Here is a 16,154-nt window from a genome sequence, read left to right as displayed (position 1 = left end):
ATGGTATTAAACAAATTTTAGACACCAACTAAAATGAAAGAATAGTCGTAGTTTTTAATCTGCAAAAAATGTGAAAAGAAACCATATTAAGCAGAACTATTATGAACTGCATTGTGTATCTTATGTGTATTTATTCATAAAATTAAACATTACCAACATTTGTTTCTCAGCAAATGCTGTCCATTGACACATTTTCTAGATTTCTATAAACAAAATTCTTCTTGGACTTGTTATCAGAGATTTCTTCAGGGATCAAGATTATTTATTTAAAACAGAATAAAAAACTAAAATCTAAACAAAGGTATTTAACAATAATGCTTCTGTTGTTTCATTTAACACTTTTTTCATGGTAAAATGTTAAATGGAAAAAAAAAGTGGTGTTTTACACATCGTGTTGACATCAGTTTAGTTGGTGGTTGGTGTCTCTAATCATGTTGCCAATCTGAACGATTTGCTTCTTCATTCTAATCATGCAATAACTTCACTCAAATATAGCACCAACTTTTCAGTTTAACAACAGTATAGTTATGAAAGCATGCTCCATGTTTTCTTTGTTCTAGACTTTTCCAGACCTTATAAATATTTAAAGATTATTTTCATACTTTCCCACACTTTTAAGACTCTGCTGCGTACAGAGACCTAAAAATAAAAAAAATAAAAAAATAAAGGAGCAGTATGGAATTTCAGAGCAACAACAATAAAACTTATAGACAGTATCAGTTACCCTGAGAGTGTTGTGCAATAAAAGATTGACTGTTCTGCCCTCAGGTCAACCCACTGCTTTGCATTATCACATGTACAGACGACTTACTCTGAAATGAGTGCTGCTGAACACATCTCACATTTGTGTAGTCTTGCTTCCCCTCAAAGCAAAACAAGACAAACTTCACATTTTTGTTTCAAATTAAAAAAAAAATACCAGGCCAAGAATAAAATGGGGAGTAAATAATCTTTGTTGCTACTAAAACCTTGAAGAAAATAGGCTTGTTTAAAATGTGGAAAAGTACTACTAACGGCAATGTTCACGTGTGATAAAACTATAGCTTTTAACAAGCTCTGCTCAACCAGACTATTTGAGGAAGACTTTTTTTTTTATCTTACCACCACTGAATTAGCAGAACAGTGCACACCAACAATGGTCTGGGTTTCATTTCATGAGGGAAGACTTTTCAGTTCAGTAACTCGTGTCAGAAAGTGACTGCTGTAGAACAGGTATTAAATGTGCTATTAGAGACAGAGGGCTGTTGCATTTTGCATGAAACTTGGCACAGACAGAGAAGGAAAACAACGATGTGTGTGTGTGTGTGTGTGTGTGTGTGTGTGTATATATATATATATATATATATATATATATATATATATATATATATATATATATATATATATATATATATATATATATATATATATATATATAAGAAGCACATTTTCACATTTTCACACACAGAATCTTCACATTCTTTGAAATCTTTCACATTTTGTTGCATTTAAATTGAAAAGTCGAATGAATTTTGATGAGATTTTAAGTGACAGGCCAACACAAAGAAGTGCACAGCATGGCCTGCATGTGTTGAGTCCCAGCAGTCAACTTTGTAGAAGGAGTTTTCACTTCAGTTGCAAGTCTTTTGAGGTTTGTCTCTACCAGCTTCACACATCCAAAAACTGGAATAGTTGCCAGTTCTTCTTTGCAAAAATAGACCAAACTAAGTGAGCATAAATCGAAAGCACTGACAACAATATTTACAGACTCTATTGATTATTACTAAATATGTGAGTGTGAAATTATAAAGTGACAAAATGGGAAACCATTTAAAATGTATACATTTAAAAGAATTTGTATGCCCCTTAGTGTTTGTATTTAAGTTAGATTGGTGTTCTGTTAGCTACTGAAATAAGAGAATAAAGCAAACATTGAGAAGAGTTTCATTTCTAAGCGTATAAAGTAACAGCATAAAACGTCTCTACAATAAACTGAAGTTCAAAAGTTACCATTTAAGGGCAGTCTGATTTTTATATAAAAACAACATTTTGAAACAAGTATTATTACTCTCCTGTGAACAGATAATGGCAACGTTTAGGTCTTGTTGCACATTTTACACATGATGTGAGGTCAACCCATAATAGGGAGATGATTGAGGAAATATAGGATTCTCAAAGATCACTCAATACTTCAGGACAGAAAATGTCCACTCATTAGCTCCTCTGAGGCAGCAAAACTTAGAAATACCAAAAGTTGACATTAAAATCTTACATAATCTATTATGGTTGTAAACTGCACAACTCAATGCCCCGGTGGCCTTCTTTATATCTGTGTGCTCTTGCAGTCAGCAATAAAGAGAGAACCGATTCATCCAGCAGACTAAATCACATTGTCAGTTTTATGACACAGAAGCTTTTAACAGCATTTTTTATGGTTTAGAAAGTAATTACCGGTAATGACACACAAATAGTAAGCAAGCCTTCTAGTACAAAGGGAGGGACATCAAGAAAGTTAGCCTTGGAAAAGTTTGGGAACAAAGATCCTTTGCTATGTGATGGAGCGAGAGCTGTGGTGGTTTGGTGGATTAAGAGATTTGTCTGGCAAGCTGGCAAGAAACCACAAATTTATTATCTCTCTGTAAAGTTTACATCTTGATAAAGCAAACTAAAATGACTTAAAAATAAAACAAAACACAAAAATGTTCCACATTACAGTTCTTACTGTTGTAAATCTTTTCAATTGGCTGCCAGAGAAGATGCCAACGTTTTCTTCCTCTCTACGGAGACAGGGAAAACCTGTTGCTGTGAACCAAGATTCTGCAAACTGAACTAAGACTACAAAGCTTCTTCCATGCACAAAAAACAAGACAAACTTTGATGTTTGGAAATATTTAAATTTACGGAAAAGCAGAAACAGTGAGGGTGTGGAAACTCTTATTAGCAGCATGTCCATAAAGCAACCAATTGTAAGCTGGCTACAGAAGCACATAGCCTGACTAACATGAGCTTCTATAGAGCAGAATAGAAAAAGCTACACTATGTGACACAGCAAGCTTAAAACTTCCCCAGTTTGGACAAAGTTTTAGAAACATTTTTGTTTAATTCTGTATGCCAGGACTAAAATACATGATACAGATAGCTGTAATGATCAATGATTATTGCGATCTTGTTACATATTTGCTAAAAACTTTTTGTACAAACACTAACACCTTACAATCTCAAACAGACATATTAAAAACTAAATATCTAAATGTTTCTCCAACCACAGGAGAACCGGTAAGGTCTCAAGGATGAGAACAGTTAATGTTTATCCAAACTGAAGATAAAAGCACCCACAGTTCAAACACTTGATGAAACAGAAAGAGTTTTCCACTTTGAAGGGAAATGAGTAAACTCAACACACTCGTGGAGTTCGGGAATGTGTGGACAGAAATTAAGTGGAAGTAGTTATAAAGATTTATTTATTTTTTTCCCCCAGAGTCCTTGGAGAGCACATTTATGGAAATTCCCTTGTAATTTCATTTCTTCTAAGCAACTACAATGTGCGTCTCAGTCATACTGTTTCCATTTTATCACTAAAGCCATCAGAACTGTCCTACTTTGACGCCAGGATGACACAGCATTCCTTTCCCATGATCCATCCACACACGTCAGGCAGTGTGAAGATAGACCCCCTGAAACGGGACAGAACTGCTTTCCCACCATTTAGTGTTTAGATACTTGAGCCTCAGCTTTAGCAAATCTAACCAGCACAAAATTAAATATGATTCAAGAAAACTGCTAAAATGAGTAAATAAGAGTTACTCCGGTAAATGCCAGACAAATGAATCCATTAATATTCTCCAGTAGAAGGAATAGGAAATTGAAGGGCCACATTATGAGCTATGATTGTTAAGGGGTGGATAATTGGATGAACTCAATTATTTAATGTAGTTGGTAATCAGCATTAAATGTGATTTATTGGCTGTGGGTCACAGCAGTCATTTCATATTACTGAAACTGTATATTATCTACCAGAAGACCACTAAATTTGATATAGTATTTTTTCCATAGTTTTGTTTTTCAACGCAGGTCAGTTCAACCCAATCAAAGATTAATTATACACATTACTGGTCTAAAGCCTTAGATGTTAGTTAAAACATTAATTGTAAAATCAGGAATTTAGGACATTTTAAATTCAATAACAACATTGTGTAACGGATTTCAACACATTTTTTCTTATGATTAAGACAGCCAGTTGTATTTCTTTCTTCTTCTAGGAAATGCGACTCCACTTCCCAGCTACGAGACAATGGTATTGTAATCAGCATCCTGTTTGTAGAGTCTGACAGGATTTTTGGTAAGTGTCACAGCAGTTTGAAAATTGGACAAATCTGCAGTGCACTGGTTGCCTCGCAGCAAAAACATCCTGGGCTCCTGTTTTGGCGGAGCTGGTATCTGCTCCATGACCATATTGGGTTTTCTGTGGGTATTCCAGTCTCAGCCTGCATATTATATTAATTGGAGGCTCTCAGTTGCCCTTCAGGGAGTGAGAACATGGATAGTTGTTTGTCTTCTGTATCTGATGACCCCACCTTACAATGTGGGAATAATAGGAATAATTGATGTGCTCCAATGCTTTTTTATCAGAACCCTTATCTAAAGTTTGATCATTATGAATGCTGGAAGGATGGACAGTTTTTAAAAACTAAACTCCGACTCTAACATGAGTCAGTGTGTCACTTTGGCGGAAGACCCAAGTACAAGCAAGAGGCAGGAAAGATCATCCTGAAGTAAAATGTTGACAATAATAGACGGAAAACAGTCACAAAAAAGCAGCTAACACGAAGGGAAACTAATAAAAAGCAAACCATCTGTGGTAGCATGACAACTCAACAAAGACATAGACTGTGAGGAGCGATTCCTGGAATATTGAACAAATGTGTTTAATAACCAAGCTTTATGTAACAGTGGGAGAAAAGGAACTGGTGTACTGAGTAAAAATAGCAAGTAAGCAAGGATGAATACAGGAAAACAGATGTTGGAAAAAGCTGAACATAATTAAATAAACAAAGTCAAAAACATAAGGATTCACTGAACATGCAAATAAACAACAGTGAAAACGCTGGTGATAAAACTAAGTCTTTCTGATTGTGACACCCCATATACAACTAAGAGACAATAACATAATTAATATTCAAAAGATGCCACGTTTTCATGGTATGACGGACTTTGAACCAAAACTGAAAAGTATAATGTAATCCTTTTTTTTAAAACCAAAAACAACTGCTGATAAAATAATTTAAACAAGATTTTAGCTCCAGCATGTATATTTATGAATAATATTTAAATGTTATAAATGTTTAAATGCATGCATATACTGTTTATAAAATGACCTCTGATATTAATAGTTTTTTTAGTGAGTGCGCTTGTCGCATAGAATATTTCACCATTTTCTTAGTTTGCACAAAAATACTGACAGACTTTCTTGTAACATTCAGAAATATTTTGAAAATGGCTCCCTTTTTCTATCATATTTGTAGAGACAGGTGGAGGAGGGGCAGTACTGTGTTACACCGTGGTCCATGAAACTGGAGAAAACTCTCTTCACTCCAGTGATTTTCCTGGAATCTCATTAAAAACGACTTTAAAGTGTAGGAATCGTGTGACGGACAACTTTTGCTCCGCTGAAACTAAACTTTTTAAGAGCTTGGTTACTGCCTCCTGATGACTTATAATTTATGTTCCTCAGCTGAAATCAGCTATCAATACACTATGTGTTCTTCTAAAGATGGCAAAGTAAACATAGGAGCAAACAGAAGCATATTTACATAAAGCAGTTTTAAATAAAGCTCAGTTTGGTTGGTTCTTCCAGTTATGAGGCAAATACAATTCAAACATTCCCTTTCACTTGCTCTTGCTTCTGGTCAGCCATGTTTGAACAGGTAACTATTAAATAACATCACTTGGAACTAATTATAAGTTTTCTTACAGCATTTCCAATTGAACTTAGTTACTTCTGGAAAAAGCGAAGCAACGCTGCTCGACTGTAACTTAACCTTCATTGATGTGTCTATTCGTCTTCATGACAAAAGTAAAAAGATATTCTAATTTAGCTCCAGAACCTTGTATTGTAACTTAAAATATATATATAAAGGATAGACAGATACATAGGCATTCAAACAATTTTCTAACATCTGTTTTTTTAAACAAACAGACTAATTTAATCTATTTCCTGCTGAGAGTTGGACACGGATTTTCTGTTGCTAAGCTATTTCACATGCAAAATCAACTAAAACAAACACTGTTGCTATACCACAGTCTATCAAGAAGATGTAGAAACTGTTTTATTATTGTTACAAGAGATGCCTAAAAAATAGAAACTGCTACCTATTAAGCTTAACTTGACTAGCTTTAACTGATCATCTTGGGTTTCCTGGAAAGGAAACCCTTTGGGGTTGAACAAACAGAAGCGCTATGGCAACACCTCCTGTTTTTCCACCGTGTTTTCTGAGTTTTGATGTCATTTCTTCAGATTAATGATAGTGCTAACAATGACAATCAAGCAGACTGCCAAATGAGGTTAAAAGTCACTGAAAATTGCTGGCACTGCAGAGGATATACTGACATGGAGACAATATATTTGTCCATTCTAGGAGATTTTTTTTTATCTCCCAAACAGTCAGCTCAATAAAATAAGATTCTCTAACATTCCCTAGAAGGAGTGATTAAGTTTATCCCATCAGCCAAAGTAAAAATAGTCACTGAATTTTATGTCCCAAAGATCTCTCTGACATTTTCCTTCCATAAATCTCTGGCAAATATACGTCACATAAATTGGGGTAATTGCCAGAAGCAGAGTACACAAGCTGATGCCGACGGCTTCTAGCTGAAATCCACAGTCTAACTTGAAAAATGTAATTTGTCACATCAAACAACAATTATACGACTGACCCCTAAGGAAGCCTTAAGATTTTTCTCTATGTAAATGTTGATGCTGCTTCATAAAATGATGTGAATTTTAGATGTGCATAGAATATAGTTAAAAGGTTAAAGAGAGATTTCAGCTGAAAGTCCAATAATCAGTGAGAGGCAGCATATTCTTAGTTTTGAACTTTTACTGTATATATCAACATCAGATTTATTAAATGAGCTCAATAAATGTCACCACCAATAGACATATTTTGCTTCCTAATGCAGGTGTTTGTATTACAAATAAGTTTAGTCTAAACAGAGACTTTGGGCTGGCTGGAGCGGTGATTTCTTTTGTGTGTTTTCTCTCTAAAATATATCTTTTATGTTAACAATCTGAACCAGCATCATAAATATACCGAAAGCTAGTTTTTGTTAATCTGGTGGTTCCCCAGTTTGTTGCTGCACTTTTGAGAAATTGATTCAGCAGGAAGTTAATTTCTTAAATGTTTTTTTTTTATTCACACTGTAATCCAAAATTTGTTTTTTCTGACTGGTCAACTGTGATGCAATTAATAAATACCAACAAATATGGGATCCATTTTATTAGCACATTTACAGTCACTGGCAGTCTTAGTAGTAAACTTTGACAAATAAATTCAAGTATCTCCTTCAACCTTTAATCCTCTGTGGCCAGAAATAGAAGAGAACTGGACTTCAACTAGATACACAATGTAATAATAGAAATGAGGCCATTGACGCAATCACTGTCTTTATACTTGCACAGTGATGTACAAAGTCATCCAGCAAATGCTCTCATTCACAATCATTTACAGTCTAAATACTCAGCTCTTCTCATATGAGCTCTGTGCTCACATGAGGAAGCCCAGAGCAATGCTGGCAAAATGTATGATGATAAAGGTTATGAACACACAAATTTGAAGTGAAAAGAGGAAATGAAATAAACTGCTACTTTACACATAGTAATAAGACTATGACTTGTCAAATAATCCTACCAGACAGTGACAGAGAATACAGAGGAAGAAAATATTTTTGCTCTAAACATTTTATCAAGATGGGAAACAGCAGTGTTGCATCCCAATAATGCCAGTGTATTCCCAAGTAGGCTATCCAAGGTCACGGTTCCTCCTTCTTCCTGGCAGCACAAACACATAACTTTTACGATACGTTGTGTGCTAAACGCTTGTTTGTGATAAATCTATGCTGGTAGTTGATGTTGTGTATGTCATCAACCAAGTTTAACTGAATAATCTGAGTACTTTCTTTACACAGCTATGTTGTTGTTTCAAAGGTGGAAACGTTAGGATCTATTAATCTTTAGAACCACTGATAGCTTAGGGAAGTGACTATACAGCAGTTCTCACAAAAGTCAACAACTGAAAAGTATTGCTATAATCTTGTCAGAAATTTCTATCCCTCTATATCTACATTTTATTAAAAAATTTTCATGTGTTTTTTTCATTTATGCCTCAGAGTAAGTAGGAATTTTTTTTTAATTTAAATTAGAACGAATGCTTTTCCTAGGTGTCAAAGACGTCACAACTTGTCAAGTTCATCTTGAGGGCTGGAACTTTACTCGTTTGCTAAGACATTAGCTCAAATGAAACCTCTGGACTGCACACACAGAAGTTGTAACATTAGAGTTTTCAAAACAAAATGATTTGGTTTTTCATTGTTTTATTGTTTGTGCTTTCCACACTTAATAGTAACACTAAATATATGAATGTAGCTCAGTATAATAATTACAAGGAAAATTATTGTTGGTAAAACTGTTTATTTGGTCAGGATTGCTCTTTGTGATCGTTTTTGGTGTTATTTTGACTCACTATCGACTAAAAAAAACAAAAAAACAAAAACAATGCAGGTCATCTGTAATGTTTTTACTTTTCTGACCTCAAATAATTACAGTAATTATCATTTGAGGTCATACAAGTTATGTTTTTTTTAATCAGACTACTATGCATTGGCATCAAACTAGCTAGCTAGGTAACTAGCTTAGCATCTGAAGACTAGCCAGATACATTTTCTACCTTCATCATGGAAAACATTGTGAAGATTTTCATCTGTGCAACAAGAAAAATAAAAAAAATACTAGATAATTTTGTAAGTAAATCTAAAAATAAGGCTGGAATTTTAGAAGATGACCGCCAAGCTACATTTCAGCTCAGAGAACCGGAGAATGCCCATTTTCCTATTTTATTTTACTGACTTAGTCATCATTTTAATTTGACAAAGCTAGATTGTATATATTTGTAATGATTTACACAGACTTTGTGGAGCTTCAAGTGGGTCTACTCTATACAATGGACCACTTCTAGAAAGGGAAGATTAATTTTAAGAAAAGGCTCCAAATGTTTCCATAACTCCAATGATAACATCCTGAAAACCACTAACCTCCTACTCAAAACACCATCCTCATTATCAGAGGCACCCGCAATATTTACCACTGCTTGTAATCTTCATCATCTTAATTGAAATCACAATCATCATCAAACTCACTGGCGTGCAGCAGCACCTAATTTCAGCTTTAGTCATTCACAAAAACAATACAACTAAAACAATCTGAATCCCACACCACATAACCACAGCAGCTCTGTGACTCCTCACTGTATTTTTGTTTATAACTCTGCTTAACAAGCTTGTCAAATGGTGAGTAAAGGCTGCTTCAAATAAAATAAAGCTAAACCACAAAACTATTTAATACATAGCTTCTCTACCCATGGGCAAGCAAGCACAAAACACTATTCAAAGTCCTGCCATGAAAGAGAAATGGGTCACCACACTGTAAAAAACTCTGCTTTAAAATGTCCCAAGTTACAGTGCAGCGTCTGTGTGAATTATATATTTTAGGCTGTGGGTCTTGAAGCTCTTACTCAAAAGTTAAACCAGAAGGTCTTCTGTGGAGTGATTTGTAAAACCACATCACATGTAATTGTGTTTTTATCCCCACATTTCAGAGGTAGAACTTCAAATTTACAAAGCCAGAGCACATTGTAGCACCATCCAAATATCCTCCACTGAAATGGACTCCTCAGCAGTGACAAGGGATAATAATCAAGTCATTCATAAACTACAAAACATAATATAACCTTTGGGATTATTCTATATGAATCCGGGTCACTGATCACAAATATTTGGTTTATCCTGCCTGTCTAGGAGATTAACTGTCCTGGTGGGAAGTGTGAGAAACAATGTCTGGGACATATACACTATGTAGACTAATACATTCAAGAAGAGCAATGTGCAAATATGTCATAAACTAACAAAACCTTGTATGTTTACAGTGCAAAATAAGGGAGGAGCCCTGGTGTATTCAGAAATCTTGTGTGGAGTTCAAAAGCTTCTCTGATATTTAAGACATGCAGCAGAGCACAATATAGCATGTGTGTACTTCTCTTTTCTGCTGTAGAGGCCAGTACTTTCCACAGGAAATCCTCAGTCACAGAGGTGGAACCAACCCAAACAGAGGTGGAGGTTTACCGTCTCCTTAGCCCAACACCTTCAGACATCCATGGACACATACTAACTTTAGCATTATGGCTTTAAAAGATAGACACACTCACTAAGTATTTTGTGTGATTACACAGGGAATCCTTATGAATTGATACCCAGTTCTTAAAATAGGCAAAAGAAAGTTTTGTCGTATTTCATCCATGTTAAGGTCCTTTCAGTAATCTTGCAAGAAATATTTACAGTTTTACAAAAATCTACTGTTTTTGAAATGAAATGAAATGAAATGAAATGAAATTTTATTCGAACATGATACAAATATAAAAATAAAATAGTGCACAGTAACAAGAAGTGCATAAGAAAGAAGAGAAAATACAGATTTTTTTGTTTCAGTTAACATATCATGCTCAAAATGGGGTAGGAAGAAGTGAGAACTTATAAACTCCTACCCCCTAAACACTTGAAACTTTATAGTCCTACTGTCATTAAAAAAATCAAAATCAAAGTGGCAGTCAGAAGTAACAGTTACTAATATTTACCTATACATTTTCCCATTTTATGCTGGTTTGTCTTTCTAAACCCTTACACCAAGTTATCTGCAATACACACCTTATTGCTTTCTGTCACCCATATGTGTATCTATTGAAAATTACCTCTTTGTACTTTCTTTTGAATTGTGTTAAACTATTGCTTTGTTTTAAATCTTCATGTAGCTTGTTCCATAACTTTACACCTGTAATTGAAATACAGAAGCTTTTTCTTGTTGTTCTAAAATTGCGGATCTTGAAGTTTGAGTGACCCCTTAAGTTATACCCCCCTTCTCTTTCAGAAAACGTGCTCTGTATGTGCTCAGGTAACAACTTTTTAGATACTTTGAACATAAACTGAGCCATTTTAAATTCTACAAGCTCGTCAAATTTGAGAATTCTGGATTTTATGAAGAGCGGGTTTGTATGCTCATAATAACCGACATTATGGATGATTCTAATGGCTCGTTTCTGTAGGACGGTTACCGGATGTAAAGAGCTCTTGTAATTAACTCCCCACACTTCACAGCAATATGATAGATATGGTAAAATCAGAGAGTTATATAGAATATGAAGTGATTTAACATTCAATACATGTCTAGCTCTAGCCAATATGGATATACTTCTACTGAGTTTACTCTGTAAATGTTTAATATGAGGTTTCCAACTGATTTTGTCATCTATTATTAGACCGAGGAACTTATTAGCAAAAACCCTTTGTAGAGTTACGTCCTCTATTTGAACTTGGATTTCAGTATTTTTATAACAGTTCCCAAAGACCATGATTTTCGTCTTGTCCAAATTTAGGGATAATTTGTTATGGTCAAACCATATCTTTAACTTACTAATCTCTGAAGTGACTGTTGAGAGAAGATGCTCTAAATTGTCGCCAGAGGCTAGAATATTTGTGTCATCAGCGAATAAGATAAATTTTAATACATTGGACACTTTACTGATATCATTTATATAAAGATTAAATAAAATTGGTCCCAATACTGATCCTTGTGGTACTCCACAGACAGTCTCCTGCCAATCAGATTCCACATCTCCCAATTTCACAAATTGGGAGATGTTAAACTGTTAATTATGTTAAGTCTGTATATGGCCACTGCTTGTTCGGCTTTTCCCCTCCTCATGTGCCATCTGAGCTGGGACACCTATAGTCCTCTTGGGGTGAAACCCAGCCTAGATTTTCTCTTGGTTTATTTCTGCCCTGATACAGTCAACATGAATCAGTTCCCATTTCTGGCTTCATGAGCTGCATCATTACATATTAAACCCAGGTTTTTATTAAAATGTTCATATGGTATTTAAATTGTATGTTTACGTACTGTATGGTAAAACTTCCTTCTGTACTATAAGAGAACCAATTTCTATGTTTTACAAGCTGTTTTAATACAAAAAACAAAACAAATGTAAACACATTCTGCTGAATTAATTTCAGAGAAATATGCTTTGAAAAATGGGGGAAAGTCATGAATCAGACACAAATAAACATCCACACTTTATACAATGTAGAACTACAAGCTGGATAGTGCATCACCAACAAATTACCTTTAGATTCCATCTTTACTATTGTATCAATACAAAACAAAATGAGTAATGAACAAGTAAATAAATAAATCTTACCATTTCCTGTTAGTTAAAATTCAACAAAGCTCTTTGCATTCTAAGATTAAATCTAGGCCACAACATCATTATCCCATCATGTCATTTAGTAATTTAGTCAAGATCCTAACCCTCTGAGAACTGCTGTACAAAAATATCACAACTATTACTAGCAAAGTTTGGAGTTGTGCTTGAATGAGGTTCTGTTGCTGCAACGTGTGGATAAATCTACCCTCCAGTTTGGTTGAAGAGGAATTTAAACATTCAGACAAGTTTTGGTTTTTGATTCCTACACGGCAGATTGTTGCATCCTCACAGTAGATTCACAGTTCATAAATAACCACTACCTAAATTTCATTCAAGTTTGTGGTTCCAACATGACAAAATGCTAAAATGTGGCTACACATTTCAATCAGTGTTTTATTTTATTATATCAAAACTATAAAATCTGTTAAAAAAAAAAAAGAAGAAGTTTTGCTTCACAAACTTTGACCAACTAGCACAAACCATAAATACAAGTATTCTCCCTCTTAAGGTCTGGGGCAAGAGTAAAAAACTCTTGGCAGAAAGGGTTCAGAAAAAAAAAACATTAAAGAAGGCAGACTAGAAAGCCTGCATGGCAACTATGTCAAATACACAGAAGCTGCTAATGCCTAAAGCCATCACAAACCCTTCAATGTCATCATTTGTTCTTTTTTGTGTTTTCATCCTCCAGGTCATTTGGTCACCAGTGTGCCAAAGACACATGGCTATATTTACACCACAGCTAAAAAAAAAAAGCCATGATAATAAACAAATCTTTGAAACACTTCCAGAGTAATTTGCATGGCTAACAACTTGACTCTCTTCACTGCACAAAAACGGTTTGATACATTCCTCTGCAAAAACTGCTGCACGCAGAAACATGTCAGCTAGTTCTCAATGTTTTTCTCATCAAAACTGCATTAGGGTGCATTTAACCACATTTCAGCAGACGGTGGTTAGTGATGGTGTGATAGTGCATTTTCTAATGACATAGAACAAGGAAGTAACAGGCATTTTAAAACATTGACAGAGAAAAATACAGATATGAAATAAACCAGTAAGTGCTTCAATACAGGAGAAAATATGAAGTATGTTCGAGCAGGACTATTAAAGGATTTAGAAGCCATGAAAAAACGGAACTGCCCAAATGAACATCAACAAAAGCATGATAATGCATGGAAGTCGAAACTTGTGAACCAAGTTCTAACCTGTGAGGATGGCTGTGATTGGCGGCGTGAAGTTTTCTGATGACCTCCTCACTGAAGTCAAAATGAACTCTTCCTCTGGCACAAGGTGAACGCCGGTACATTTCCCTGACACAAGCACACACTCATGCACACACTACCCTGCACATATCACATTTGTAACCAAAAACATGTCAAACTAATCCTAAAGCATCCCAAACCACCCAACGTCACACGTTCACACACACAGTTCCAGTAGCGATAACTGCAAAGTAGAGTCGTGGATACACAACTCTGATGTCTGTGCTAAAAAAACTCATTGAGTCCAGTAATACGTGACTCAGGCATGCTCCGTGACATTCACACAACTGTTACCTATAAACCCTTTGTAAAAGAAAAGTTTCTCAGCAGATCATCCATTGGCCACCCTGTCCGTGGTGCTAAACATGCAGCAAATAGGTGTCCGTACATCTTCTCCACACACTCGATCTCCTGTTACACACAACAATGTCAGCAGCAATCCACACGTCACATCACGGAACTCTTTCATCCCGTTTTACACTTGGTCACACTCCTCTCTCTCTCTCTCTCTCTGAGCTCTCTTTACGGACTCTTCTCGTCACAGACTTTACTTCCTCCCCATGCTGCGTGTGTGTATGCGTGTGTGTCTGTGTGTCTATGGGGAGCTCTGTTCCCTTCAGGCGACCCGGCAGAGTTTGGCAGGAAGCTTTAAATTGCGGAGTGGAGTTGCTGGAGAGGAGTCATAACTCATCCACTGCTGACAGCCTTTAATTAATCCTGTATCAATGCAGTACACACAGAAGAGCATGTCAAAACAGAACTGACCAAACTGTGGTGAGATAAGAGTTAATTTCCCCATAAAATTGCTTCTCACAGGATTAAAATAGTCTACTGAACAGTACATTGAGTACAAAATGGGATTGTTTCTTATGACGGAACATTATAGATAAAACACTTTTGGCAGTAATTTATGAATAATGACTTGAATTTTAAGGGATAGTTTATGATTTACTTTGTAAAATGTTGTTTAATGGCTTCTGATTATTTTTGTTTGCTTTGATAAAAAAAAGAAGTCAGGCTCCACCCAGTGTCTTATAAATCCATATCAGCGTCCAAATACGTTGTTTTGAGTACAGCTTGACAAATTGTTAGAATATCAACATTTAAATAAAAAGGTCCAACAAAGGCTTATCTGTTTGTTGGGAATCTGATATCTAGGTGTAAATACAGACAAATAAAAAGTATGATTTTTTTATTTATTTATTATTCTTAACTCTTCCCAAATACCTTAAGACACATTAAATATAAAATGCTACAACCAGCTTCTTAGTACCTACAGTAGCAACATCACAATTTGCAAACATTAATTGCTTAATTTACTAAATATATATATTTTACAATACAAATAAAAATTTCAAATTTATTTTGTTTTGTTCCAGGATTCAAACAGGGACGTTGGTATTAACAATCGAGTCCACCTTAAATGTCATTCTGTGTGAAAACTAGGTGGCATCTGGTGTCATCTCAGGGGGCCGCAGTGCCTGTTCACATGAAAGGGTACGGAAACCAACAAGACCTCAGTTTATGAAAAGTACACTTGTGATAAATAGCAGCACATGACAAAATATGCTAATAAAATGTTCTATAATCACAGTAAAGCTTAAATATAAAAATCAAAGAGCCAAACTGACACAAATCTCATTCGCGTCAGTTTTGATATATAGAGCTCCTAATTTCCAACATTAAAAAATTAAGAATGCAAAATAAATTATGTCTAAACCTTTACTTCATATTTCTTTTATTTTATTAGTATCATTGTGTTTGATGAAAATCTGGCATCATCTGCATACAATTTTAAAAACATGTAAAGCAGATCATATAAAATATTAACCTGAACGCTGACTAGGCACCTGAATAATTGAGCAAGTGGAGAAACTGCTTCAAGATAATAAAAGTGAGGGAGAAAACTTTTTTTTATTACCCTATTGTTTATTCAAACAGTTGTGACCACTGGGCTCAAAGAAATAGTTTAAATTTTGGAACCTTGATTCTAATTTTTTCTTTTATCTTTCAAACTAATATTAAAAATAAATGCTAAATTGTAATCTCATTCTAAATTGTATTGAGTTTCAGGATGCAGGCTCCTCAAGCTTAACCTTTCTGCAGCAGAATGTGCACGAGCAGGACTCATAAATTCATATTCTTACCTCAAATAAAATGTGACACTGGTTGAGTGAGAAAGTGTTTTACGTTTCACATCTTTCAAGAGGAGGTAATTAAGCTCCGTAGGAAAACCATCCTGAGTAACAACCCCAGGTGTTTCTCAAAACCAACAACACGACAGGACAAGCCAGCTGCCACATCACTTAACTAAGAATGACTCAGATGGATGACACATTAGACAGGCACTCAGACAACCACACAATGGGAGGAGTCCAATCGCAGAGAC

The 16,154-nt window shown here is 35.2% G+C and overlaps 1 protein-coding gene across 1 annotated transcript in view; it reads right to left on the bottom strand.

The window, feature by feature from the left end:
- The window catches only part of pde4ba (phosphodiesterase 4B, cAMP-specific a), a 70,486-nt gene extending 56,176 nt beyond the window's left edge, over window positions 1-14,310 (bottom strand). Inside the window, exon 1 of the mRNA XM_014980307.2 lies at window positions 13,709-14,310. Within this exon, the coding sequence (XP_014835793.1) occupies window positions 13,709-13,809 (101 nt within the window). The 5' untranslated portion in view covers window positions 13,810-14,310. The remainder of the gene's footprint in view (window positions 1-13,708) is intronic.
- Between the last annotated feature and the right edge of the window lie 1,844 nt (window positions 14,311-16,154).

Source organism: Poecilia mexicana, unplaced genomic scaffold, assembly GCF_051168715.1.
Source record: "Poecilia mexicana isolate PSO_F unplaced genomic scaffold, ASM5116871v1 scaffold_8, whole genome shotgun sequence".
Classification (NCBI taxonomy): domain Eukaryota; kingdom Metazoa; phylum Chordata; class Actinopteri; order Cyprinodontiformes; family Poeciliidae; genus Poecilia; species Poecilia mexicana.
The sequence above is the reverse complement of the archived record's forward strand: the minus strand, read 5'-3'. Positions and strand labels throughout refer to the sequence as shown.